Consider the following 26,676-nt stretch of genomic DNA (forward strand, 5'->3'; position numbering starts at 1 on the left):
AATTTCGCATGCCTTTCCAGTGAAATTGGGTGGCTAGTCTCTTGTAAGTGCGCAAAATCCCTAAGTGTCCTGCTGGTGATGAGTGGAACACTTCTAGAAGCTTCTAAATATGGGTTGAATCCTGTGGTATCACCATTCGACGTTTATACAACAGCAAGTTATTCTCCACTGTGTACCCTGGGTGGCTAGTAGGGTCCTTTTGGACCTATGGATGCAGCTTGTTCAGTTGTGGGTGTCTTTTAGCTTCTTCCCTTAACTGACTCATGATGGAACATGTTGGGCCCATGAGAAGTAATGGGAATAGTTGCGGTTGGCATGACAGTGCATCTGCCACCTTGTTAGTGTGCCCTGCCTTGTATTTAATGACATAATCGTAGCCGAGTAATTTTGCTATCCATCACTGCTGTTCCGGGGATAGTATGGACTGCTCCAATAGAAATTTCAGGCTATGGTGGTCAGTTCGTATGATGAACCTCCTCCCTAGAAGGTAGGGCTGCCACCTCTGAACTGTGAGAACAATTGCTATTAGTTCACGTTCGTATACTGACTTGGCCCATTTCTGTGCTGTCATTGCTTTGCTGAACGCTAGTGGCCTTTCTTCTTGCATGAGGACCGCACCTACTCCTTGGCTTGACGCATCACATTCAATGATGAAGTCCTTTGAGAAGTCTGGATGTGCGAGTGTTGGTGGGGACGAGATAGTTGTTTTGAGCATCTCGAAGGGCTATTGGGCCTCCCTAGTCCAACAGAAACCATTCTTCTTACGTAAACTCGTCAAGGGGGCAGCAATTAGTCCATACCCTCTGATGAATCGCCGGTAGTACCTTGTTAGACCCAAGAAGCCCTGTAACTCCTTAACATTTTGAGGTTGGGGCCAATTTATCATGCTTGAGATCTTTTCTAGGTGTACTGCTACAATGCCGTTTTTGACTATGTGCCCTAAGTAGTGTACTTGCACCTATCCAAATGCGCACTTTGACTCCTTTGCAAAGAGTTTGAGTCCTTAGTAGTTCCAAGGTGATTTGTAGATGTACTAGGTGTTCATCCCATGTAGCGCTATATACAAGTATATAATAAAAAAAACGAGTATAAATTTGTGCAAATGGGGTCAAAATATGTCATTCATAAGTGCTTGGGATGTAGCTGGCGCATTGGTCAACCCAAACAGCATGACCAAACACTCATAATGCCCTTCGTGTGTACGAAAGGCAGTCTTGTGGATGTCACCCTCATGGACCTGAATTGGTCAACCCAAACAGCATGACCAAACAACTCTTGCAAATTAATGTTCTGAAAAAATTTTGGATGGATGCTGTTTTGACCTCAGCCTATGTTATCAACTATATGCCATCTCAGTTATTGGAATATAGGATTCCACATGAGCTCCTTTTCCCCAAGGCCCCTCTATTTCCCATACCCATGCGTGTCTTTGGCTACAAGTGCTTTGTTCATGATCTCTCTCCTATCCAAGGTAAGCTTGATCCTAAAGCTATTGTCTGTATCTTTCTTGGCTATCCTTTGTCTCATAAGGGTTACCGTTGCTTTGACCCTATTTCTAGAAAATATTTTGTCTATGGATGTCTCGTTCTTTGAGAATGCTCATTTTTTTTCTCTTTTTCTCCTCAGGGGGGAGAGTAAAGTTGAGGAGAAACAAACTCAGGCTCTATTACCTCCTCTTCTTGACCTCCCTCCGTTCTATGTCTTATGTAGACAACAATAAGCCAGGGCCAGCAAAGTTCAATAGTTGTGAGCAACCTGAAGTTATGCAACCAATGCCATCGGACTCCTAGGGGTTAGATCCCCCATCCCATCCTAGTGTTTTCTTCTTGTCGTTGACCCGACCGGTTGAACTTCTTGAACCATCACTCAATCAAGATTTTGGGTCCAATTTGAGTAAAACCCAAGGGTAAAAAAACCGTTGACTTGGTCAAAAACCGTATGACCCAGATGATTGGACCATTGACCCATTCGACCTGGTGATCGGGTTGTGTGTTGCATACTAACTGTATATGCAAACTTTGGGAGGCCATAACTTTGCACTCTGATGTCCGATTGATATGATTTTTTTTTATTTTTCATTTTTATTTTGGGCAACTTTTTGACATCTATGTCCCAAGATGACATAGGCACCTTGCCCCATTGTATTTTTCAAAAACCCCTTTTTTGGCTTTATTCCATATCAGCTCTTTCTTCTCAATCGGACCCTTTGGCTTTATTCCAGCATGTGCAATGTGTTCTATAGGTGGACTTTGTAACTAAACCTGTCGCCTATTCTCTTCACTGCTTACCATAGCATATGCTTGGGCAAGAGTGACTTCATCCTTGGATAGAATATTCTGCCTAATAATGACAAACTCAGGGCTGAGTCCTGTAAGAAACTTAAACACCCTGTTTCATTCCACCAATTTCCTAAAAGTCTACATCCTTAGTACTCTCCCATACAACTGTCTCCATAACATCAATTTCCTGCCATAGTGATTTCAATATATGGTAAATTGCCACACTCTTCGCCCCTATCTCAGATTTTTTACATCACTTTTCAGCTTATAGGCTCTTGCCACATTCAAGTTCTATGAATTGGTTTCCATAACACTGTCCCAGACCTTCTTGGATAAAGACATCCAAAGATAATGCTAACTTATATGGGGCTGCATAGAGTTGACCAACCATCAGGTTACTTTATAGTTCTCCTGCATCCATTTCTCAAATGCACAGTCTGTCTCTTTGGGTTTCACCTTATTGCCTGTGAGATACCCTAATTTACCTATACTATAAACATAAATCCATATAGATTGTGCCCAAGCTAGGTTTTTGGTTCCATCCAACTTAATTGTGGTCATACCAGTCAAAATGGAATCTACCGAGCCAAGCCCGGATACCGGAATTTGCCTAAAGTCACTTCCATATTGCTCCATTGATCAAATGAAAAAAAAAAAAAAGATTTTGTCTTTATAAACTTACTTGAAGATTGTTAGAATGCTCGAGTCAGGGGTATTTTGGTGTATCTTATTGAAAGTGAAATGTCTATTGTATCTGAGTTTAAGTTATGTGTCCCATCTTCTATGAGGGACAAAATTGTCTTTCTTGTAAGTGACTTTTGAACATCCTCTTCTAGTCTGGCCGAACACTCTTCTCCTCTCCTTCTTCTTCTTTCTCTTTTTTTTCTTCTTTCTTCTTCTCTACTTTGACCTAGAAACAACTAGGGTTTCTTCACATGGTATTAGAGCATTAAGGTCTCGTGTTCTTTTTCTTGCTGCTGTCTTCTTCCTGGGTTCGCCGCCAGCTTCACAGTAGGTTTCATCATCCTACAGCTGATTTGATTGAAGACTCGATAAAGGGCTGAAAAGGAGTTGCCGTTTTGAGGGCCTGGAGGTGAGAATGCCTCTGGCCGGTGCTGTGGTGGTCGTTGAAGTGGTATACTAGACCCTTTATTCAGTGTACGAAGAGGGCTGGACGTATACAGGTATGGACACTGTTATCGCGTGTTCAGAAATGGACTGTGAATGCTGATTTTTTTTTTTTTTTGTGTGCTTCAAAAGTTAGTTGTTGTAGTGCTGGGGGAAACTGATACACATATCAGTCATGTTTTTTTTGTGTTTTCTTGCTCGCATGTGTGCTGAAAGAAGGGTAGTAGACTGCTGATGTCCACGACAGCAGTGGTGTGGTGGCTGACATATCTATGATTCTAAATGCTTAAAAGTGAACCCCTAGACCTTGTGTGTAATCAGTTCTGCATTATGAAGAACAAATGTTCGATGAAATGACTGAGTAATTTTAGTAGTGGTGTGTTGGTGGTAAATGGTCCTGCAGTGTGCAGTCCAGGTGTGTGATGTGTTGACTGAATGATTTCAGCTTTAGAGTGTAGTGTGTAATGTGCAGTTGAAGAAAGTGGGCTGGTGGTATCATAAGTGAGATAAGTTTTGTGACAAGTGTGATTGTGGTGTACAAAGGAGAAATAATTGAGATGGCTTCAACTGTAGTTGGGAATGACAACAAAACAGGCATCATGCTTTCTTCAGATTATCTAAGTGTTCAAATGACATCCATCAAGTTGAATTGTGAGAACTATGTACCATGGGCAAAATCTGTGGAGGTGTTCTTGAAGGCCAAGAGGAAAGTAAAACATGTGAGGGAGGAGAAACCTTCCTCTGATTCTCCTGGGTTTAGTGATTGGGAACAAGATGATACACAGATAATGACATGGCTTTGGAACAGCATGGAACCAAAGATTAGTGTGAACTTCATGTTCTTAGATACAGCCAAAGAGATCTGGGATCATGCTAAAAAGTTGTACTCTGGACAAGACAACACAACTAGGGTATATCAGTTATACCAAGAGTACTTCAATTTGAAGCAAGGAAGTCAAAGCTTAGAAGAGTATTATGCAAGTTTGAGGAACATCCGCAATGAGCTAAATGTGTATCACCCTCTAACATTAGATGTCCAGATCCAACAGCAGCAACGTGAACAGCTTGATGTGAATAGGTTTTTTGTGGGCTTGAAGGCTGAGTATGAGCCTGTTAGAGCACAGATATTGGGGGGATCTGCTCTCCCCTCACTTGAATAAGTTTTTGCCCGTCTTAAGAGGACATCCATTGAGCCGGTGGAACATTCTTCCTTCTCTGATAGATCTGGTTTGGTAGTGACTAAAGGGAGTGGTCGTGGAAGTAGAAGTGGTGGTGGCAGCAGTGGCCCTCCAAGCAACCGTGGTGGACGCATGTTTAATCGGGCCAGTGGCCGAACTGGAGGCCGTGAGTCAGGGGTAGGCCGTGGAAAAGGAAGGGGTAATGCTTAGAGAAAATGTACACATTGTGGCTTAGAGGGGCACACAGTTAATTTCTGCTATGATTTGCATGGTCCACCCAACACTTGGGCTAACCATGTTACATCTAAGAGTAGTAGCACAATTACTGAAAGCCAGCAAACTGCCCCAACCCCCTCCACATCCACTTGTGCTTCCGGGCAGGAAATGGTGAGTGTACCACGGGCAATATATGAGCAGTTCCTTCAAACATCTCAGCAGAACACAACTACACTTGCCCATTCAGGTATGACTTGTTTAGCTTCCAAAGCCTCACCCTGGATCATTGATTCTGGAGCCTCGGACCATATGTCTAGGACTCTTGATGTATTTTCTTCCCTTTCTCGCACGTCCACATCTCAAACAGTTACACTTGCTAATGGTTTTACATCTCTTATTTGTGGTGTTGGTGATGTTGATCTCTCCTCATTGTCTTTAGCATCTGTTTTATATGTTCCTAATTCCCTTTTAACCTTATGTCTGTTAGCAGATTAACCAAGTCCCTTAATTGTTCTGTAACCTTCTATCCTTTTTCTTGTGTGTTTTAGGATCTCAAGACGGGGACGAAGATTGGTGGAGGGCATTAAGCCGATGGTCTGTATTACCTTGTTGGTGGTGGCCCTCCAGTGGCTTTTTAGTCGTTTCTTACTCCTCTCCAATGGCACTGCAGACTTGGTCATCCATTTCTCAAGGCTTTGAAGCCGCTAGTTCCTTCCTTGAGTCATCTTTCATCATTAGATTGTGAGCCATGTCAGTTGGGAAAACATCATCGAGTCTCATTTAGTCCAAGAATTGATAGTCGTGTCTCAAGTCCTTTTGTTTTAGTTCATTCTGATGTATGGGGTCCAGTTAAAGTGGTGTCATACAATAGGTTTAAGTATTTTGTAATCTTTGTTGATGACTTTTCAAGGATGACATGGATCTATCTTATGAAAGACCGTAGTGAGTTATTCTTTAATTTTCAGAAATTTCATGCTGAAATACGCACTCAATTTGGTGTTCATATGAAAATACTTCGCTCCGATAATGCCAAAGAATACATCTCCTCATCATTTCAGCAATACTTAAAACATCGTGGAATAATTCATCAAACTTCTTGTGCCTACACCCCGCAACAAAATGGTGTTGCTGAACGGAAAAATAGACATCTTGAAATTGCTCGGTCCTTGATGATCAATATGCATGTTCCAAAGCACTTTTGGACTGATGCTGTTCTTACATCCTGTTTTTTGATAAATCGGATGCCCATGTCAATCCTTGGAAGTCAATCTCCTTTCTCCGTGTTGCTCCCCACTTTGTCTCCCTTTCCTCTCACCCCAAGAGTTTTTGGCTGTGTTTGTTTTGTTCAACACTTGGGGCCTGGAGTAGACAAGCTAGATGCTCGAGCCATGAAGTGTATTTTTCTTGGCTACTCAAGGACTCAGAAAGGGTACAAGTGTTATAACCCTAAGTTTCATAAATCGTTTGTGTGCCCTGATGTCACCTTCTTTGAATCAGTTCCTTTTTTCTCCGATGCCGGGGTCTCTTCTTCTCCCTCTGTGGTTCCTGTTCCTATTTTGGTTGTGGACCCCTTCCCGTAGCTCCCACTCCTACTGCAGATGCACATCATATGCTTGTGACTACAGAGGGGCCACCAATTACTCAAGTGTATACCCGCAGAAGTGCTTCGGCTCCTCCTCCACTTCAGCACCCGTCGACAGATCCTGCTACTTCTCCTTCTCCCTCAGATCTTCATCTCCCTATTGCTTTGCGGAAAGGTAAACGTACTTGTACTTCTCATCCCATTTCAGACTATGTTTCCACTGCTCACCTTTCTGCTTCTCATTGCAAGTTTATATCATTACTCTCATCGGTTCCCATTCCCAAGACTGTATAGGAAGCCCTTACCTCTCCAGGGTGGCGGCAAGCCATGGAAGAAGAACTCTCTGCTCTACAACATAATCATACGTGGGAACTCACCACCCTTTCTCCTGGTAAGCACACTGTTGGGTGTAAATAGGTCTATATAGTGAAGCATCTTCCTGATGGCAGTGTGGAACGATTGAAGGCACAGTTAGTGGCCAAGGGCTATTCTCAGTTATATGGTGTGGACTATATGGAGACATTCTCTCCTGTGGCTAAAATTGGTTCAGTTCGGGTTTTGATCTCATTGGCTACTATGTATGATTGGCCTCTCCTACAACTTGACATAAAAAATGCCTTCCTAAATGGTGATCTTGTTGAGGAGGTGTATATGGAGCAACCACCAGGGCTTGTTGCTCAGGGGGAGGCTGGTAAGGTGTGCAGGCTCAAAAAGGCAATCTATGGACTGAAACAATCTCCTTGTGCATGGTTCGGCAGGTTCAGTGAAGTGGTGAAGGCCTTTGGGATGAAACAGTGTCAGGTTGATCATTCTGTGTTTAGTTATAATTCAAAAGATGGAAAAATCTTGCTAGTCGTGTATGTGGATGATATTGCCATAACTGGAAGTGACAACAATGGAATTGACAGGCTGAAAAAATTCTTACAGGACCACTTCAATACGAAAGATCTAGGGAAACTAAAGTATTTCTTAGGAATAGAAGTTGCGAGGTCAAAACAGGGGATCAACCTATGTTAGAGGAAATATGTTCTTGATCTATTTGAAGAAACAGGGTTGTTAGGTGCTAAACCAGCAGAGACTCCTATGGAACTCAATGCCAAGTTAAGTGTGGATGCAGGTGAAGAGTTTGATGATCCTGGAAGATACGAAAGGTTGGTGGGAAAGTTGAACTACCTGACCATTACCCGACCAGATATATCATTTGCTGTGAGTGTGGCGAGTCAGTTTATGCAACATCCCCGGGTTCCTCACTGGGCAGCTGTTTTGAGAATTGTTAGGTACCTAAAGGGTGTTAGACAGTTTTGTATGCCCTTAGCTTCAATCAGAATGATGTACTTTATGAGTTTATTGTAAATGAATAAAAGTGCATATTTGATTCATGTTCCCTTGGTATGTTTCTGTGTAATACCCTTAAACTGGACACTTAATGAGACTCGTGTTAGTTTAGAATGTTCACAGCCAGTGGATCGGTCTGAGGAGACCTATCCTGACAAGGCTGACACTGTGGTGCCACCAAGTCGGTTGGGGTGGCCTGTCTCAGCTGCCAGGGTGAGACCCTAGGCACATACAGTGTAGGATTAATTGAATCTATGAACTGGACCAGATTTCCAGTATTGCCCTGTACCTTGGAGATTGATGGTTAAAACTGGAAAGTTACACCCGACCCCTAGACTCGATTATGATACTGCACTAGGTGTCGGATTGGGCTGTCTTTGATGAACCAATCAGTGAGATCCTTAGCGGGGGTCAAAACCTGGGTATGTTGGGATAGTCCGAGAATTCATCTGAGTGGGTGATTATAGTGACAGGATCAGCCCCTTTGTCGGACAAAGGTAATGATCGGGGATGCACTCTCACTGATGGAAACCAAGACTGCCGCAGCTGATTTCAACCGTTGAGATTCATTTTGCAAAATATATTTTATATGAGATATAAAAGTATATATATTATGGTTTCTCAAATGTTTGCAAAAAGGTTTTAATTCCCGGGATCCATATAAGTAGAGAGTGCAACACTGTTCCTTGCAGCCGAGGGAGAGGTCCTCTCTTGTCGGGCAGTGTATGATCATTATGGGCTGAGAAGTTAAGTGTAAGACCATTGAGGACAATACCTGATGGGCTAATCTTGCATCTGCCCATAGTCCCTGGGTGTTACAAGGTGGCTTGGCACAGGGACCACTTAGGGTAAGTGTTGGGCCCATAGAGCCCATTTGATGGGTTTTCAGGGGGTGCACTGTCCATAACAGTGTATTCGGCCAGGCCTTGTAATAAAGGCTGGGCCGAATCCATGTGGCTGATGTGTAGATCAATGCTTGGGTCCCACGCCATACAACGAAGCCCAACTGGGCAGTAGTTAGGAAGGTTAAGTGAGTACATAAGCTTAATGGGCCTAAAGCCCATTTCGAACTGGGCTATTTATTTAGTTAATAATGGGGCGAATTCTGAGATGGATTAGCAGATAGGATAGGGTCTTGACCCTATCCACTCAAAGAGTCCATATCTGGATGTGATTCAGATGTACAAACCTTCTAATGAGATTAGGAGAAAGCTAATCTAATCTACAGATAAGATAAGGGTTTATCCTTATCACCTGAAGAGAAGGCTGATCCAAATATGATTTGGATAAGCAGCTCTTAATGAGATTAGGAGCTGATCTTTCTAGGTTAACAAAAAGTAGAAAGGGGGCGACAGCCTTTAGGAGACACACATCAGATTTTCTTCAGTGCTGAAATCAAGAAAAGAGAATTCTGCACCCTGCGAATACTCTCTTGCCGCCTCCTTGTTCTAGTCACCCTGTTTGCCAGTTCGATCTCCAGTTGTGGGAGAAGTCAAGATTGGATCTTGACATCAGTTCTTTGAGACAGGATTGAAAGGAAACTATGCTCACGTGCCATCCTGCTGATTCTTGCAAAGGACAGAGTTCTTGGAGAAGAACACTGCTGATTCTGCTCCATCCTACACTGCGTCATCTTCAGTGGGAGTAGTCTTTGGATCCTTCCTTGGGCGTGAACACCTTCGTTGGGAGATACTATTTCTCCGGATCAGGTACAATCCTCTTTTACTCCTTTTGGTTCAGATCTGGTTCAGTTTATGGTTCAAGAATGATCATTGAAAATATGATTTTCTAAATAGGGAATGCGATTCTCAGTTGAAGGGAGAGAAAAATTTTTGAAATTCGCCCCCTTATTCCACAATCTTTGGGCGTCCATGGGATGGATCTCTCATCCCTTCAAAGGGTGCTCCAGGTCGTGATTTGTTATACCAAAAGGGAGGAACTCTTGAGATAGTAGGGTACACAGATGTTGATTGGGCTGGCTCTATATTAGACAGGAGATCAACCACAGGGTATTGTACCTTCCTGGGTGGCAATTTTGTAATTTGGAAGAGCAAGAAGCAAACAGTGGTGGCAAGAAGTAGTGCGGAAACAGAGTACAGGGCTATGGCCCATACCACATGTGAAATAGTATGGCTGAAGAACCTACTACAGGAGATGGGATTCTCAATTGACAAACCCATGAAACTATATTGTGATAACCAAACTGCTGTTCACATCTCATCCAATCATGTCTTCCATGAAAGAACTAAACATATTGAGGTGAATTGTCACTTTGTGAGAGAGAAAGTGATAAGTGGGGTAATAACTACATCTCATGTGAGCTCAGGAAATCAGTGGGCAGATCTCTTCACAAAAGGATTGTCTCGGGGAAGAATAGATTACATTTGTAACAAGGTGGGACAATATGATATATACTCTCCAGCTTGAGGGGGAGTGTTAGAATGCTCGAGTCAGGGGTATTTTGGTCATTCTGGTGTATCTTATTGAAAGTGAAATGTCTATTGTATCTGAGTTTAAGTTATGTGTCCCATCTTCTATGAGGGACAAAATTGTCTTTCTTGTAACTTAAGTTTTATGAATAAAAGTCAAGTGGGTCGGCTAGGAGAGTGACTTTTGAACATCCTCTCTTCTAGTCTGGCCGAACACTTTTCTCCTCTCCTTCTTCTTCTTTCTTCTTTCTTCTTCTCTACTTTGACCTAGAAACAACTAGGGTTTATTCACAAAGATAAAACAGTACCCAGATACTTGACAACTAGGGTTTCACTGCACTCGGCTGTTGGGGAGAAAGAGAGAAGATGCAGCCGCTCCTACCAGAGCTTCCCAACCTCTTTTAGGACTTAACCGCACACTTCTAGAAGTCAAAATATACCTCCCAAGCACTGAGCGCCACACCAAAAGCTTCTCCTTTACCTGTGACTTCAAAACTCTCTAATCGGCTAGGGTTTTGAGCAGAAAAAAATACAGCATCACTTCTTGGCAGTTTTTGTCTAGACTTCAACTCTCCAAACCCTCTACCAACTAGGCAAAAGATCCACTGAACTATAGGGAACTTATCTCTCTATACACTCTCCTAATCGAAGGGTGTATAGGGAAAGAGAAAAAGAAAAAAAAGAGAAGGGAGAAACTTGCTTTGATACCAAGAAGTAAATCAATCCTCTAAAAATGATATAAACTTAATGAAAATTAGAGAGAAAAGTGGTAGATAGGTAGAAGACAGCAGTACAACGGAAGAAGATGGAGAAAAGAAGATGAAGGAGAAGAAGAGTTCGATTATATCCTCTCTCCCCTCTCTAATCCTTTTGTTAATCTTCATTTCACTAAGATTATTACAAGTATGCCCTTAAGTGGGTGACCAGCTAAGCAAAACTTAAAGCAAGCTTATAAAAAAAGAATTAATAGGTCCATTAACAAACAAATAAGTAACACACTACAAAAAATAAAAGAGTGGATACTAGGGCCCATTCGGCCCTGTCTCTCTACTGGCTAATTTTTTTTTATCCTATGAGAATATTTCACCATCTTTCCGTGCCTTCCTTTCAGCCATTGAGTGTTCCCATTCCTATACGTGGTGCAGAAGCTTTGTCAGTTCCTAAATGGACAAATTCTATAAAGGAGGAAATTGATGCCTTACATAAAAATGGCATGTGCGAGTTAGTAGATATTCCTGAAGGAAAGAACCTATGGGGTGCAAATGGGTGTTTTCAGTGAAACACAAGGCAGATGACATAGCTAAGAGGTACAAAGCATGCTTGGTGGCAAAAGGTTACTCAAGTGTATGGGGTTGATTATGTGGAAACCTTTACCCTTGTTAGCAAAGATGAACTCTATTATTCAAGTCCTCTCTCTTGCAGCAAGTCTAGATTGGGAAGTCCATCAATTAGACATTAAAAGTGCTTTCTTGAATGGTGATTTAGAGGAACTGTAGATGAACCAACCTCCTGGTTTCTGTGGAAAAGGTAATGAGCAAAAAGTTTGCAAGTTGAAGAAGTCATTGTATGGGTTGAAACAATCTCCTAGGGCTTGGTTTAGTAGATTTCACCATGCGGTTCAATATATGGGCTTCAAACAATGCCAAACTGACCACACATTCTTTGTGAAGAAAGAACAAGGGAAAATTGCAGCTTTAATAGTCTATGTGGATGACATTGTTATCACTGGTTATTGGGTCTTAGAGATACAGAGGTTGAAGAAGTTATTGGCCACATTGTTTGAAGTGAAGGATTTTGGAGAGTTACTTGGAATTGAGGTTTCCTGCTCTCAACAGGGCATCTTCATCTCCCAAAGGAAGTATACTCTTGACCTTCTCAAGGACATTGGGAAACTAGGTGCCAAACCAGTTGACAGTGTGAAGCACTAACTCGGGGACTGTAGTGATGAGCCCATAAAGGATGCAAAATAGTACCAAAGACTTGTTCGAAAATTTGTATTTTTGTATTTTTGGATAGTAGGGGTATTTTTGTCATTTTGCATTTTTTGTGGAGTCCATTGATAGAGTTTAATTTGTATACTTATAAATTGTTTATGTTTAAAATTTCAAAGTCATTGCATAAGTAGGATTAAAGTTATTGGGTCTTCTTTAAATTGAAATAGGACATGACAACTTAATTTCAGTCATACTAGGATTATTGAGTCTAACAGTTCGACTCCTAAGATTATTATGAGTCTAACAGTTTGACTCCATAGGATTATTATGAGTTAAGAGTCTATAAATATGTAAGGACGTTTTACACAAAGACAATGAATTATATTGAGTTTTCTTCAGCTTATGCTAGCTATGGTGAGTGATTCTCATGCCCTAGAGTGATTCTAGGCACCTTGTGAGTGATTTGAGGTCATTTCTCTCTTCTTTCTCCCCCTATGTTCTCTCTTATTCCTTAAAGAAACCATTACAGCCATCAACAACCATAAAACTTTGATCAAGTGGACCATTCAACATTCTCTAAGGACTAGAATTGAGCTGGTCCTACATCACTAGGCCTGATATTGCATATGCCATGGGAGTCCTCAATCAGTTTATGCATGCCCCCAAGACTGCACACCTTGAGGCAGCAGATAGAGTTCTTAGGTACCTAAAAAAATTCCCTGGGACTGGTCTCTTCTTTAAAGTTGAAGTTTATATTGATGCTAATTGGGCTGGTTCAATGGATGACAAGAAATCTACTAGTGGTTATTGTACCTTTGTAGGTTAAAACCTTGTTACTTGGAGAAGTAAGAAACAAACTGTGGTGGCTAGATCTGGTGCAGAAGTAGAGTATAGGGACATGGCTCATGGTGTTGTTCAACTCTTGTGGATTACAAATCTGCTAGGAGAATTGGGTTTTCCTCTTGTTGGTCCTATGTCACTCTATTGTGATAATAAGGCTGCCATCAATGTTGCAGCCAATCTAGTGCTCCATGACAGAACCATGCATATTGAGGTAGATAAACACTTTATTAGGGAGAAACTAGAGAAAGGAGAAGTGTGCACTCCTTATGTTAGTACTGAAGAACAATTTGCAGATTTTTTTACCAAAGGATTGAATTCCTTGTGGCGTTATGATCTTTGTGACAAGTTGGGGATGATTGACATCTACACTCCAACTTGAGGTGGAGTGGTGTATTATGTTAGCTTTGTACCCGTAGGGTATTCTAGTCTTTTTTTCTTCCTTTGATGTTATGTATGATTGCCCTAATATATAAATAGAATAGCTGGTGCCGCTAGCACTCCTTTTGCCTCTCTCACATTTTTTTCTTCTCTTCTCTTCTTCTCCTCTCCTCTTCTTCTCTTCTTCACTTCTTCTCCTTGGAAAACAGATACCATTGCTTTACAATTTTTTGGCCATAACCAATAACTAGGGAACGAAGGATCATTTTGTATTAGACCTTCGGTAGGCATCAATAGATTATTTTTGTTAGCTTCGAATATGTTTATTTTTATCAAAAGTGTAACTTTTAATATGTCTAATGTAAAGTTATTGAACCTTTCTTTTTTATTTCTATTCACCATTCACGTATCTTTCTTTGTGACTGTCATAACCATACATACTCTAGACTTAATATTGCTTTTCCACATTGTTTTTTGTTTCACATATATGCACCAATTCTAAGTGTTGCCACCTATCTGTATTTTATTGTTTATTCTGGAATGGTATATACAATGATTATCATTGTTCCTTTTGGTATGTTAGTGACATATATTTCAATTTTACCAGGGCCGTTGCTTTTAATTCATTGTCGGGACCAATTCCAGAGGAGCTTGGAACCCTTAAGGATCTAATTGTTTTGTGAGATATCCTTGTAACCCTTTTTCTAAGATAAAAAATAAATTAGTATGAAAAAACATGTAATAAATCTAATGATGATTGAAAACCTTTAGGACCTAATTATCTTGTTGGATATCCACATATTTTTTTCTCTAAGATAACTAACACAAATTCTTCTGAAAATTGGTATTTGACTAGAGTTTGATACATCCATATTGAATGTCAAGGTTTGAAGTTCGACTGGTCAAGCATGGGTTGGGTGGATTAAGCCATGTGTTAAGATGCATATCATCTTATTAAATCTTCAAGCACCCTAGGGAAAAAAGAATTCTATATTAGAAGAGTAGAGAAAGTTGTTTTCACCTCTTGAATGGTAGTGATGCCAAATCATATGTATTTTGAATGACATGATACAACAGGAAACTAAAATTGAAGTGATACACTTGTTCCTTTTCTCTTGGGAGACAACAGTGTTTAAAGTTCTTTTTTTGTTTGTTCCTCTTGTTTTTAGAGAAACTTGAGGTAAAATAGTGTTGAAAGGCAATAGACCTATGTTCCCTACTATATTATACCTCTAACAACTTTTTCTCAAGTCTCATTTATGTTTAGACTATCTAATAAAATCCTACTGCCCAACACTCTAAAAAGTTGGGACCACTTGTCTCAAAATTGCTCTTGGGCCTCGTGAGAGTGGAACCACATTTATTTACAAGTGATTAAATAATGGAAGCCTTCTTAGGCCCATTAATAAGGTTTATTTTAAATTGGTGCCCATTAAAATTGTTCTTAGACCCCTTTCTCTCTTTCTTTCTTTCTTTCTTTCTTTCCTTGCCTCAGATTGGAATACTAGTCAAGAGATAACCATCTATAGCCTTGTGCATGAGCCTTGGCTGATTATGGTTCCTTGTTCCATCTTAACTCATAAAATCACTATTTTATATGTAAGGAGACGACCATCTATATCCTTGTCCATGAAACTTGGTTGAGTATGGTTCCTTACTCCTTTTTTCTCCACTTTAACCCATGGAATCATGACTTTATGTGAGGGAGAAAATCGTTTACAACTTAGTTTATAAAACTTGGTTGATTATGGTTCCTCACACCATGATAATACATAAAATCATTATTCAAAGGCCATCTACAACCCTATTCATGAAATTTGGCTAATTATGGTCCCTTCTTGATTGTTTTGTATAGAGACATTTTATTTATTTATATTTTCTGGTTTCCTCTCAAATAAAGAGGGAATATACACCAAAATTTTGAAAATTCTATAGTGAAATTTTACTTTGTTTTGCTTAGTACTTCTAAGCTGGAATCAAGAGGTTTTCTCTGCCCCTAGCAAAGATGTAATTAAAGGAATGTCTACATGATTTATTAAATGGGACTTACCCAAATATCAAAAAGCGTAGTTATTAGTTTAATTGGCCAATTGAGTGAATCATGTTATGTGAGAAATTATACTAAATTTTTTCCACTAACATCCTGTTAGAGTTGACAGTACAAGGGCATTAAGTCATTTGTCTTTCTAATTAAGGTTGAGTTGTCTATTTTGTCTAGGTTTAAGTTGTGTGTCCCATACTTAATGAGGGACAGATTTGTCTTTGTAATCTAATACAAAGAGTATAAATATAAAGTGGGTCGGCTAATAGAGTGTGACTTTTTACCTATCTCAGACCTAAGATTGTACTAGTGTTAACTGAATCATTCACATGGTATCAGAGCACTAGAAAATACTAGAACTCAGTTTTTTTTCTCTGTATTATATGTACCCAAAATTCCCTTTAACCTTATGTCTGTTAGCAGATTAATCAAGTCACTTAATTGTTTTATAACCGTTTATCACTCTTCTTGTGTGTTTCAGGATATCAAGACGGGGATGAAGATTGGTGGAGGGCATGAGGCAGGTGGATTGTATTACCTTAATGGTGGTGGTCCAAAAGTTGCTCTTCAGTCTTCTCTTACTTTTCTCCAATGACATTGCAGACTTGGTCATCTGTTGTTCAAAGCCACGAAGTTATTGGTTCCGTCTTTAAGTCATCTTCCATCGTTGGATTATGAGTCGTGTCATCTTGGGAAACACTAGAGAGTCTCTTTTAGTCCTAGAACTGATAGTCGTTCTTTGAGTCATTTTTCTTTAGTTCATTCAGATGTTTGGGGTCCAAATAAAGTAGTATTGTACAATGGGTACAAGTGCTTTGTAATTTTTGTTGATGATTATTCAAGGATTTGTTCTCCATTTCCCAAAAATTTCATGCTGAAATTTGTACCCAATTGGGTGTTCATATTAAAATTCTTCGCTTAGACAATGCAAAAGAATACACCTTAACACCATTTCAGCAATATTAGAGTACCATGGGGTAATTCACCAAACTTCTTGTTCTTATACCACACAAAAAAATGGCATGGCTACGAAAGAACTGTCACTTACTTGAAATTGCTTGATCTATTATGCTTGATATGAATGTTCCAAAGAGTTTTAGGAGTGATGATGTCCTTACATAATGTTTTCTCATCATTGAATGCCCATGTCTATCCTTGGAAGTCAGTTTCCTTTCTTAGTCTTGTTCTCTACTCTTTCTTTATTCCTTCTTACTCCCAAAGTCTTTGGTTGTGTTTGTTTTGTTCAGAATTTAGGGCCTAGGTTGGACAAGTTAGATGCATGTGCTACAAAATGCATCTTTATTGGCTACTCTAGAACCTAGAAAGGGTATAAGTGTTACAACCCTAGCTCTCATCGGTTCTTTGTGTGTTTTGGTGTCACTTTCTTTGAGTCTGTTCCATTCTTTTCTAGTTATGATGTTCCTCCTTCTCCTTTGTTTCCTTTTCTAGTTCTAGTTGAGGACCCCTTCTTACGGTTCTTGTTGTGTCTTAGCCATCTCCTCCAATGCAGATTAATACTAAAAGGCCACCAATCACACAAGTGTATACTCATAGAAGAGCACCGGCCCCTCCTCCAGTTCAGCCCTCGTCGACGGATCCTATTGTTGTACCTCATCCTTTTGACCTTGATCTTCCTATTGCATTGCGGAAAGGTAAATATAGTTGTACATTTCATCCTATTTCCCATTATATTTTTGTTGCTCACCTTTCTACTTCCTATCGATAGTTTTTATCTTTGTTATCATCTATTTCCATTCCTAAGAATGTCCAAGAAACCATTACCTCTCTAGGGTGGTGACAAGCAACGAAAGATGATTTGTCTACATTGGCACACAATTGCACGTGGGAATTTTGCCCTCTTCCTTCTAGTAAACATGTTGTTGGATGTAAGTGTGTATACATAGTAAAATATCTTCCAGATGTTAGTGTGGAGCTGTTGAAAGGTAGGTTAGTGGCCAAAGGCTATTCTCAACTAGATGGTGTTGACTATACAGAGACATTTTCTCCTATGGCTAAGATTGGTTAAGTTCGGGTGTTGATTTCTTTAGCAGCAATGTATGATTGGCCCCACTTTCATCTTGACATAAAAAATGCATTCTTACATAGTGATCTTGTTAAGGAAGTATATATGGAGCAACCACAAGAGTTTGTTGCTCAGAGGGAGGATGGTAAGATTTGCAGACTTAAGAAGGCAATTTATGGGCTGAAACAATCTCCACATGCATGGTTTGGCAAATTTAGTGAAGTAGTGAGGGACTTTGGCATGAAATAGTGCCCGGTAGACCATTCTGTGTTTAGTTATGAATAAGAAGTTGGGAAGATTTTGTTAGTGGTGTATGTGGATGATATTGTCATAATTGGTAGTGATTGCAATGGGATTGATAGGTCGTATAACTTTCTACATAATCACTTCCACACAAAAGATTTGGGTAAACTGAAATATTTGTTAGGACTAGAAGTTGCAAGGTCAAGGTATAGTATTAATTTGTGCCAAAGAAAGTATGTCCTTAATTTACTTGAAGGAACTGGGTTGTTGGGTGCCAAACCAGTTGAAACACCCATGGAACCAAATGTCAAGTTGAGTATTGATGCAAGTGAAGAGTTTGATGATCTTGGAAGGTACAGGAGGTTGGTGGGTAAATTAAAGTACCTAACTATTACTCGACCAGCTATATCATTTGCAGTAAGAATGTTGAGTCAGTTTATGCAACATCATCAAGTTCCACATTGGGAGGTAGTTCTAAGAATTGTTAGGTACTTGAAGGGTGCTCTAGGTTGTGGACTATTATACAATAGTGGAGGAACTCGTGAGATAGAGGGGTATACAAATGCTGATTGGGCCAGATCTGTGTTTGACAGGAGATCCACTACAGGGTATTGTACCTTCCTTGGTGGCAATCTGGTAACTTAGAAGAGCAATAAACAAACTTTGGTAGCAAGAAGCAGCGCTGAAGTTGAATTCAGGGCCATGGCTTATACTACATGTGAACTAGTGTGAGTTGTACTGCAATGGAGTTCTCAGTTGCTAAACCCATGAGGTTGTATTGCAATAACCAAGCTGTTGTCTACATTTCTTCTAATCCAATCTTTTACGAGAGAACAAAGCATATTGAAGTTGATTGCCACTTTGTAAGAGAAAAGGTGATGAGTGGAGTTATAAATACAACTCATGTGAGTTTAGGAAATTAGTGGGCAGATTTGTTTACAAAATGGTTGAATCGGGGAAGAGTGGATTACATATGTAACAAGCTGGGACTATATGATATATACTCTCCAGTTTGAGGGGGAGTGTTAGAGTCGTTAGTACAAGGGTAGTTAAGTCATTTGTCTATCTTATTAAGGTTGAGTTGTCTATTTTGTTTGGGTTTAAGTTGTGTGTTCCATATTTAATGAGGGACAGATTTGTCTTTTGTAATCTAATACAAAGAGTGTAAATATAAAGTTGGTTGGCTGAGAAAGTGTGACTTTTCCTCTTCTCAGACTGAACCCTTTCTCCTCTTCTTTCCTTCTTACCTATCTCAGACCTAAGATTGAACTAGTGTTAATTGAATCATTCACACATCCCCTTCACCAAAAATTATAATATCATTTGCAAATTGGTGGTGAGTGACTAGAATATTGTTTTTGCCCACTCTCCACACCTTGCTTTAGAGAGGAGTCTAGTACAAATATTAGCTATTAGAGTATAACGGAAAGGTCAAAGGGCATCACCCTACCTTAACACTGTATTGGTTGGAAAGAAATCTTTCACCACTCCATTAACGAGGATGGAATAATGACAAGAATGGAGGCACCCAAGCACCCAATTGCACCATCTCTCCCCAAATCCATGATTTTTTATCACCCCTAGTAGGAAAGTCCAATCCACCCTGTCATATACTTGGAAAAAGTCCAATTTGTAAGAAGAGCCTTCCTTTCTAGATCTCTTCATTTGCTTTGCACATTCATTTGCTATTTGGATTTAATCAATTTTTAGTTCCTTAAAGTTAGCTGGTGAGAGAAGTATTGCTTTAATCTTTCAAGATAGTATCTTAGCTATTATTTTGTATATATTGGTCACCTAAGTTAGGGGTCAGAAGTATTTAGGTTGACTTTCATTAAGTTTTTTCGGGATTAAGTTTAGAAAGGTTGCATGACTCTAATGCTGATGATATGTTTATTTGAGAATCCCTTAAATGCTTCACTAACTCATTTTTCGGCAGTTCCCAATAATCCTAATAGAATGCCATTGTAAATCCATCCGGTCTTAGGGCTTTAGATCAATCCATAGAAAAGATTGCCTTTTTATTTCATCTTTCTCAAAGTCCCTTTCTAACCATCTTGCTGCCTTGTCACCTAATAATAACCTCTAACACTTTTAATTGCATTTTTTCACCCTGTAAATGGATTTGAAATGGTCCACTCAAATCTCAGTTTTCTCTTCTGAATTTGAGATTAGTTCCTCGTTTATCTCCAACCTAGACAGAATGTTCTTACTTCTTCTACCATTGGACAAAACATGGAAGAATTTTGGATTCCCATCCCCTTTCTTAATCCATTTATGCATTGATTTTTGTCTCCAAAAATTTCCTCCTTGTAAAGGAGTTCTTGCAACTCTTTTTCAACTTCCATCGTAATCCCTTTTTCTTCCACTTTAATGTTTCTCTAGTTTTCTACCTCATCCAATTCTTCAGTTTGAGACATTAGATTATGCTTACCTTCTTCTATTCTTCCAAAGTTCTCTATTCCACTCCAATAGTTTTCAAGGTGCTAGGGCGAAGCTAGGCGATAAGGGAGTGTTTTGTCACCTAGTTGCCTAGGCAGGCACATCGGCATTGCTTAGGCAATGAATTTTTTAAAATAAAAAAATATAAATCCTAGGGTAGTTCCCTAGGTTTCATAGTAATAAGTATTAGAATGCTCGAGTCAAGGGTATTTTGGTCATTCTGGATTATCTGCTTGAGAGTGAAAGGTCTATTATATCTGAGTTTAAGTTATGTGTCCCATCTTCTATGAGGGACAAAATGGTCTTTCTTGTAACTCTATGTTTTTTAATAAATACAAGTGGGTCTGCTAGGGGAGTGTGATTTTTACTCTCTTCTAGTCTGGCCGAACTCTCTTTCTCTTCTTCTTCTTCTTCTTCTTTCTCTTTTCTTTCTTCTTCTCTACTTCGACCTAGAATCTGCTAGGGTTTATTTACATGGTATCAGAGCTGTAAGATTGTATCCTCATTTCTTTCTTGCTGCTGTTCTCTTTCTGGGTTCGCCGCCAACTTTCACAGTCATCTTCTTCTTTTTCGACTGACCTGAGTGGAGGTTCGATAAGGGGCTTTAAAGGAGCTGTCGTTTTGTGGGCCTGGAGGTGAGAATGCCTCCGGTCGTTGCTGTTGTGGTCGTTGAAGTGGTAATATAAACCCTCTATTCAGTATCGAAGAGGGATGAATGTGGACAGGTATGAACACTATTGTTGTTTGTCCAAGTAAGGGACTGTGAATGTTCTTTTTGCTTCAAAAGTTGGTTGTGGTGATGCTCGGTGTGACTGATATGCATTTCAGCTGTGTTCCTCTGCATTTTTCTTCATATGTATGCTGAAAGAAGAGTTGTCGACTGCCGAAGTTCACAACAGCAGTAGATTAGTGGTGGTTGTGTCGTGGTGATTGGTGTATCTATGTTTCTAAATATTTAAAAGTGATCTCCTAGACCTTGTGTGTAATCAGTTCTGCAGTGTGCAGCCCAAGTGTTTGATGTGAAGACTGAGTGATTTCAGTCTTAGTGTGTTGATGGTGAATGGTTCTGCAATGTGCAGCCTAGGTGTTTGATGTGAAGATTGAGTGATTTCAGCCTTAGTGTGTGGTGTGTAATGTGTATTTAAAGAAGCTGGAGTTGGTGGTGTTATAAGTGAGATAAGCATTGTGAAAGAGTGTGAGGTTGTGTTGTATATTTGAAGGTGGAATAATTAAGATGGCTTCATTTGAAAATGGGAATGATAACAAAACAGTTGTCATGCTTTCTCCAGACAATCTAAGTGTTCAAATGACATCCTTCAAGTTGAATGGTGAGAATTATGTACCATGGGCAAAATCTGTGGAGGTGTTCTTGAAGGCCTAGAGGAAGGTAAAACATGTAAGAGAGGAGAAACCTCCCTCTGGGATTCCCCTGGGTTCAGTGACTGGGAACAAGAAGATGCACAGATAATGGCATGGCTCTGGAACAGCATGGAACAAAAGATTAGTGTGAACTTCATGTTCCTAGATACAACTAAGGAAATCTGGGATCATGCTAAGAAGTTGTACTCTGGACAAGACAATACAACTAGGGTGTATCAGTTGTACCAAGAGTACTTCAATTTGAAGCAAGGGAGTCAAAGCTTAGAAGAGTACTATGCAAGTTTGAGGAACATTCGTAATGAGCTCAGTGTGTATCATCCTCTAACATCAGATGTTCAGATCCAACAACAACAACGTGAGCAGCTTGATGTGACAAGGTTTCTTGTGGGGTTGAAGACTGAATATGAGCCTGTCAGAGCACAAATATTGGGAGGATCTGCTCTTCCCTCACTTGAAGAAGTTTTTGCTCGTCTTAAGAGGACATCCATTGAGTCGGTAGAACATTCTTCTCTCTCTGACAGATCTGGTTTGGTAGTGACTAAAGGGGGTGGTCGTGGAAATAGAAGTGGTGGTGTCAGGAGTGGACTCCCAAGCAACCGTGGTGGTCACATGTTTAGCAGGGCCAGTGGTCGGACTGGAGGCCAGGACTCAGGGGGAGCCCGAGGAAGAGGAAGGAGTAATACTCAGAGAAGGTGTACACATTGTGGTTTAGAGGGGCACACAGTTAATTTCTGCTATGATTTGCATGGTCCACCCAACACTTGGGCTAACCATGCTATGACTAAGGGTAGTGACACAATTACTGAAAGTCAGCAAACTGACACAATCCCCTCCACATCTACCTGTGCTTCTAAGAAAGAAATGGTGAGTGTACCATGTGCAGTATATGAGTAGTTCATTCAAACATCTCAGCAGAACTCTGCTACACTTGCCCATTTAGGTATGGCTTGTTTAGCTTCCAAAGCCTCACACTAGATCATTGACTCCGGGGCCTCGGACCATATGCCTAGGACTCATGATGTATTTTCTTCCCTTTCCCACTCCTCCACATTTCAAACAGTTACACTTGCTAATGGTTCTACATCTCCTATCTGTGGTGTTGGTGATGTTAATCTCTCCTCCTTGTCTTTATCATCTGTTTTATATGTCCCTAAGTTCCCTTTTAACCTTATGTCTGTTAGCAGATTAACCAAGTCTCTTAATTGTTCTGTAACCTTCTATCCTTCTTCTTGTGTGTTTTAGGATCTCAAGACGGGGAGGAAGATTGGTGGAGGGCATGAAGCAGGTGGATTATATTACCTTGATGGTGGTGGTCCTCTAGTAGCTTTTCAGTCATCTCTTACTCCTCTTCAATGGCACTGCAGACTTGGTCATCCTTCTCTCAAGGCCTTGAAGTTATTGGTTCCATCCTTGAGTCATCTTTCATCGTTAGATTGTGAGTCATGTCAATTGGGTAAACATCATAGAGTCTCATTTAATCCAAGAGTTGATAGTCGTGTCTCAAGTCCTTTTTCTTTAGTTCATTCTGATGTATGGGGTCCAATTAAAGTGGTGTCATACAATGTGTATAAGTATTTTGTAATCTTTGTTGATGACTTTTCAAAGATGACATAGATTTATCTTATGAAAGATCATAGTGAGTTGTTCCCTATTTTTCAAAAATTTTATGCTGAAATACGCACTCAATTTGGTGTTCATATTAAAATTCTTCGCTCTGATAATGCCAAAGAATACAACTCCTCACCATTTCAGCAATACCTAGAACATCATGGGATCATTCATCAAACTTCTTGTGCCTACACCCCACAACAGAACGGTGTAGCTGACGGAAAAATTGACATCTTCTTGAAACTGCTCGTTCCTTGATGATTAATATGAATGTCCCAAAGTATTTTTGGAGTGATGCTGTTCTCACATCTTGTTTTCTGATCAATCGGATGCCCATGTCAATCCTTGGAAGTCAATCCCCTTTCTCCGTGTTGTTTCCCACTTTGTCTCCATTTCCTCTTACCCCAATAGTCTTTGGCTGTGTTTGTTTTGTTCAACACTTGGGGCCTGGGGTAGACAAGCTAGATGCTCGAGCTACTAAGTGTATCTTTCTTGGCTACTCAAGGACTCAGAAAGGGTATAAGTGTTATAACCCTAAATCTCATAAATCGTTTGTGTGCTCGTTTGTGTGCTCTGATGTCACCTTCTTTGAATCAATTCCGTTCTTCTCAGATGCTGGGGTCTCTTCCTCTCCCTCTGTGGTTCCCCTTCTTGTACCTGTTGTGGACATCCTTCCAGTAGCTCCTGTTTCTACTGCGGATGCACATCCTATGCCTGTTACTACTGAGAGGCCGCCAATCACTCAAGTGTATACCCGCAGAAGTGCATCGAGCCCTCCTCCACTTCAGTCCCTGTCGACAGATCCTGCTACTGCTCATTCTCCTTCAGATCCTGATCTTCCTATTGCTCTGCAGAAAGGTAAACATACTTGTACTTCTCACCCCATTTCACACTATGTTTCTACTGCTCACCTTTCTGCTTCTCATTGAAAATTTATATCATTACTCTCATCTGTTCCCATTCCCAAGACTGTCTTGGAAGCTCTTACCTCCCCAGGGTGGCGGCAAGCCATGGAAGAAGAACTCTCTGCTCTACAACATAATCACACGTGGGAACTCACCGCTCTTCCTCCCGGTAAGCACACGGTTGGGTGTAAATGGGTCTACATAGTGAAGTATCTTCCTGATGGCAGTGTGGAGCGATCGAAGGCGAGGTTAGTGGCCAAGGGTTATTCTCAGTTGTATGGTGTGGACTATATGGAGACATTTTCTCCTGTGGCTAAGATTGGTTCAGTTCGGGTGTTGATTTCGTTAGCTGCTATGTATGATTGGCCTCTTGTACAACTTGACATAAGAAATGCCTTCCTACATGGTGATCTCATTGAGGAGGTGTATATGGAGCAACCACTAGGGTTTGTTGCTCAAGGGGACTCTGGCAAGGTGTGTAGGCTCAAAAAGGCAATTTATGGACTGAAACATTCTCCACGTGCTTGGTTTTGCAGGTTCAGTGAAGTGGTGAAAGCCTTTGGGATGAAACAATGTCAGGTTGATCATTCTGTGTTCAGCTATAACTCAAAGAATGGGAAAATCTTGCTAGTCGTGTACGTGGATGATATTGTCATAACTGGGAGTGATAGCAAGGGAATCGACAGGTTGAAGAAATTCTTACAGGACCACTTCAATACGAAAGATCTGGGGAAGCTGAAGTATTTCCTGGGAATAGAGGTTGCGAGGTCAAAACATGGGATCAACCTATGTCAGAGAAAATATGTTCTTGATCTACTTGAAGAAACATGGTTGTTAGGTGCTAAACCAGCAGAGACTACTATGGAACTCAATGCCAAGTTGAGTGTTGATGATCCTGGAAGATACAGAAGGTTGGTGGGAAAATTGAACTACCTGACCATTACCCGACCAGATATATCATTTGTTGTGAGTGTGGTGAGTCAGTTTATGCAACATCCTCGGGTTCCTCACTGGGAAGCTGTTCTGAGAATTGTTAGGTACTTAAAGGGTGCTCCAGGTCGTGGTTTATTATACCAAAGTGGAGGAACGCTTGAGATAGTAGGGTATACAAATGCTGACTGGGCTAGTTCTATATCAGACAGGAGATCAACTACAGGGTATTGTACCTTCCTCGGTGGCAATCTTGTAACTTGGAAGAGCAAGAAACAAATAGTGGTGGCAAGAAGTAGTGCAGAAGCAGAGTACAGGGCTATGGTCCATACCACATGTGAACTAGTATGGCTGAAGAACTTGCTTCAAGAGATGGGATTCTCAATTGACAAACCCATGAAACTATATTGTGATAACCAAGTTGCTGTTCACATCTCTTCCAATCCCGTCTTTCATGAGAGAACTAAGCATATTCAGGTTGATTGTCACTTTGTAAGAGAGAAATTGATAAGTGGGGTGATAACCACATCTCATGTGAGCTCAGGAAATCAGTGGGCAGATCTCTTCACAAAGGGATTGTCTCGGGGAAGAATAGATTACATTTGTAACAAGGTGGGACAATATGATATATACTCTCCAGCTTGAGGGGGAGTGTTAGAATGCTCGAGTCAAGGGTATTTTGGTCATTCTGGATTATCTGTTTGAGAGTGAAAGGTCTATTGTATCTGAGTTTAAGTTATGTGTCCCATCTTGTATGAGGGACAAAATGGTCTTTCTTGTAACTCTATGTTTTTGAATAAATACAAGTGGGTCAGCTAGGGGAGTGTGATTTTTACTCTCTTCTAGTCTGGCCGAACTCTCTTTCTCTTCTTCTTCTTCTTGTTCTTCTTTTTCTTCTTTCTCTTTTCTTTCTTCTTCTCTACTTCGACCTAGAATCTGCTAGGGTTTACTTACAATCAACAGTAATCTTTAACTACTAATTACCATAATCCTCAAGAAATAAGTATAAACTCCATATCAAAAGATAGAAAATCAGTATATTTATGAGAAGAATCTTGACAGTATTGCCGGCCAGAAATAAGAGGAAGAGAAAGGAAGAGAAGAAGAAGAGAGAAGGGCAAAGAGAAGAGAGGGTATTTGCAATGTAACAGTGCTAGTGGTGCCAACCTTTATTATAATATATATAGGGCGGCGGAAATGACAAGGGAAAAGACCCTTGTGCCCCTGAGTACAATAACAGACATAATAGAAAAGAAAAAACAAAATAAAAAACCCCTTTAACTAGTCAAACAGACCCTAGCACCAAAACTAAATTATTTTAACACTCCCCTTCAAGTTGGAGCATAGATGTGAATCATGCCCAACTTGTCACACAAATCTTTGTGCCGCACAAGATGAAGACCTTTGGTAAAGATATCTGCAAGTTGTTCTTCTGAGCTGACATATGGTGTACACACTTCTCCATTTTCAAGTTTCTCTCTAATAAAATGCTTGTCCACTTCAATGTGTTTCGTCCTATCATGCAGAACTGGATTAGCAGCAATATTGATGGCAGCTTTATTGTCACAGTAGAGTGACATTGGATTGGTCACTGCGAAACCCAATTCACCTAACAGATTTCTTATCCACATGCTTTCAGCAACCCCATGAGCCATCGCTCTATACTCTGTTTCAGCACTAGATCTAGCCACCACACTTTGTTTTTTACTTCTCCATGTGACTAGGTTTCCTCCTACAAAGGCACAATACCCACTGGTAGATTTTTGGTCATTGACTGCTCCTACCCAATTCTGCATCTGTATATA

At 40.4% G+C, this 26,676-nt stretch overlaps 1 protein-coding gene across 7 annotated transcripts in view; it reads left to right on the forward strand.

Annotated features, from left to right (window-relative positions):
• LOC104587679 (putative LRR receptor-like serine/threonine-protein kinase At1g56140) overlaps nt 1-26,676 on the forward strand; it is a 138,654-nt gene that overhangs the window by 12,805 nt on the left and 99,173 nt on the right. For 6 of the 7 annotated variants that reach the window (XR_016084426.1, XR_016084427.1, XM_010245378.3 and 3 more), the window contains exon 5: nt 13,910-13,981. The exons of the other annotated variant lie outside the window; for it this stretch is intronic. Coding sequence is in view for 4 of the 6 variants with exons in the window: in XM_010245378.3 (XP_010243680.1) it covers nt 13,910-13,981 (72 nt within the window). In the remaining 2 variants the exon portion in view is untranslated. The remainder of the gene's footprint in view (nt 1-13,909; nt 13,982-26,676) is intronic. 7 annotated transcript variants of the gene reach the window in all.

Source organism: Nelumbo nucifera, chromosome 3, assembly GCF_055504915.1.
Source record: "Nelumbo nucifera cultivar China Antique chromosome 3, China Antique-T2T, whole genome shotgun sequence".
In the NCBI taxonomy this organism is placed as follows: Eukaryota; Viridiplantae; Streptophyta; class Magnoliopsida; order Proteales; family Nelumbonaceae; genus Nelumbo; species Nelumbo nucifera.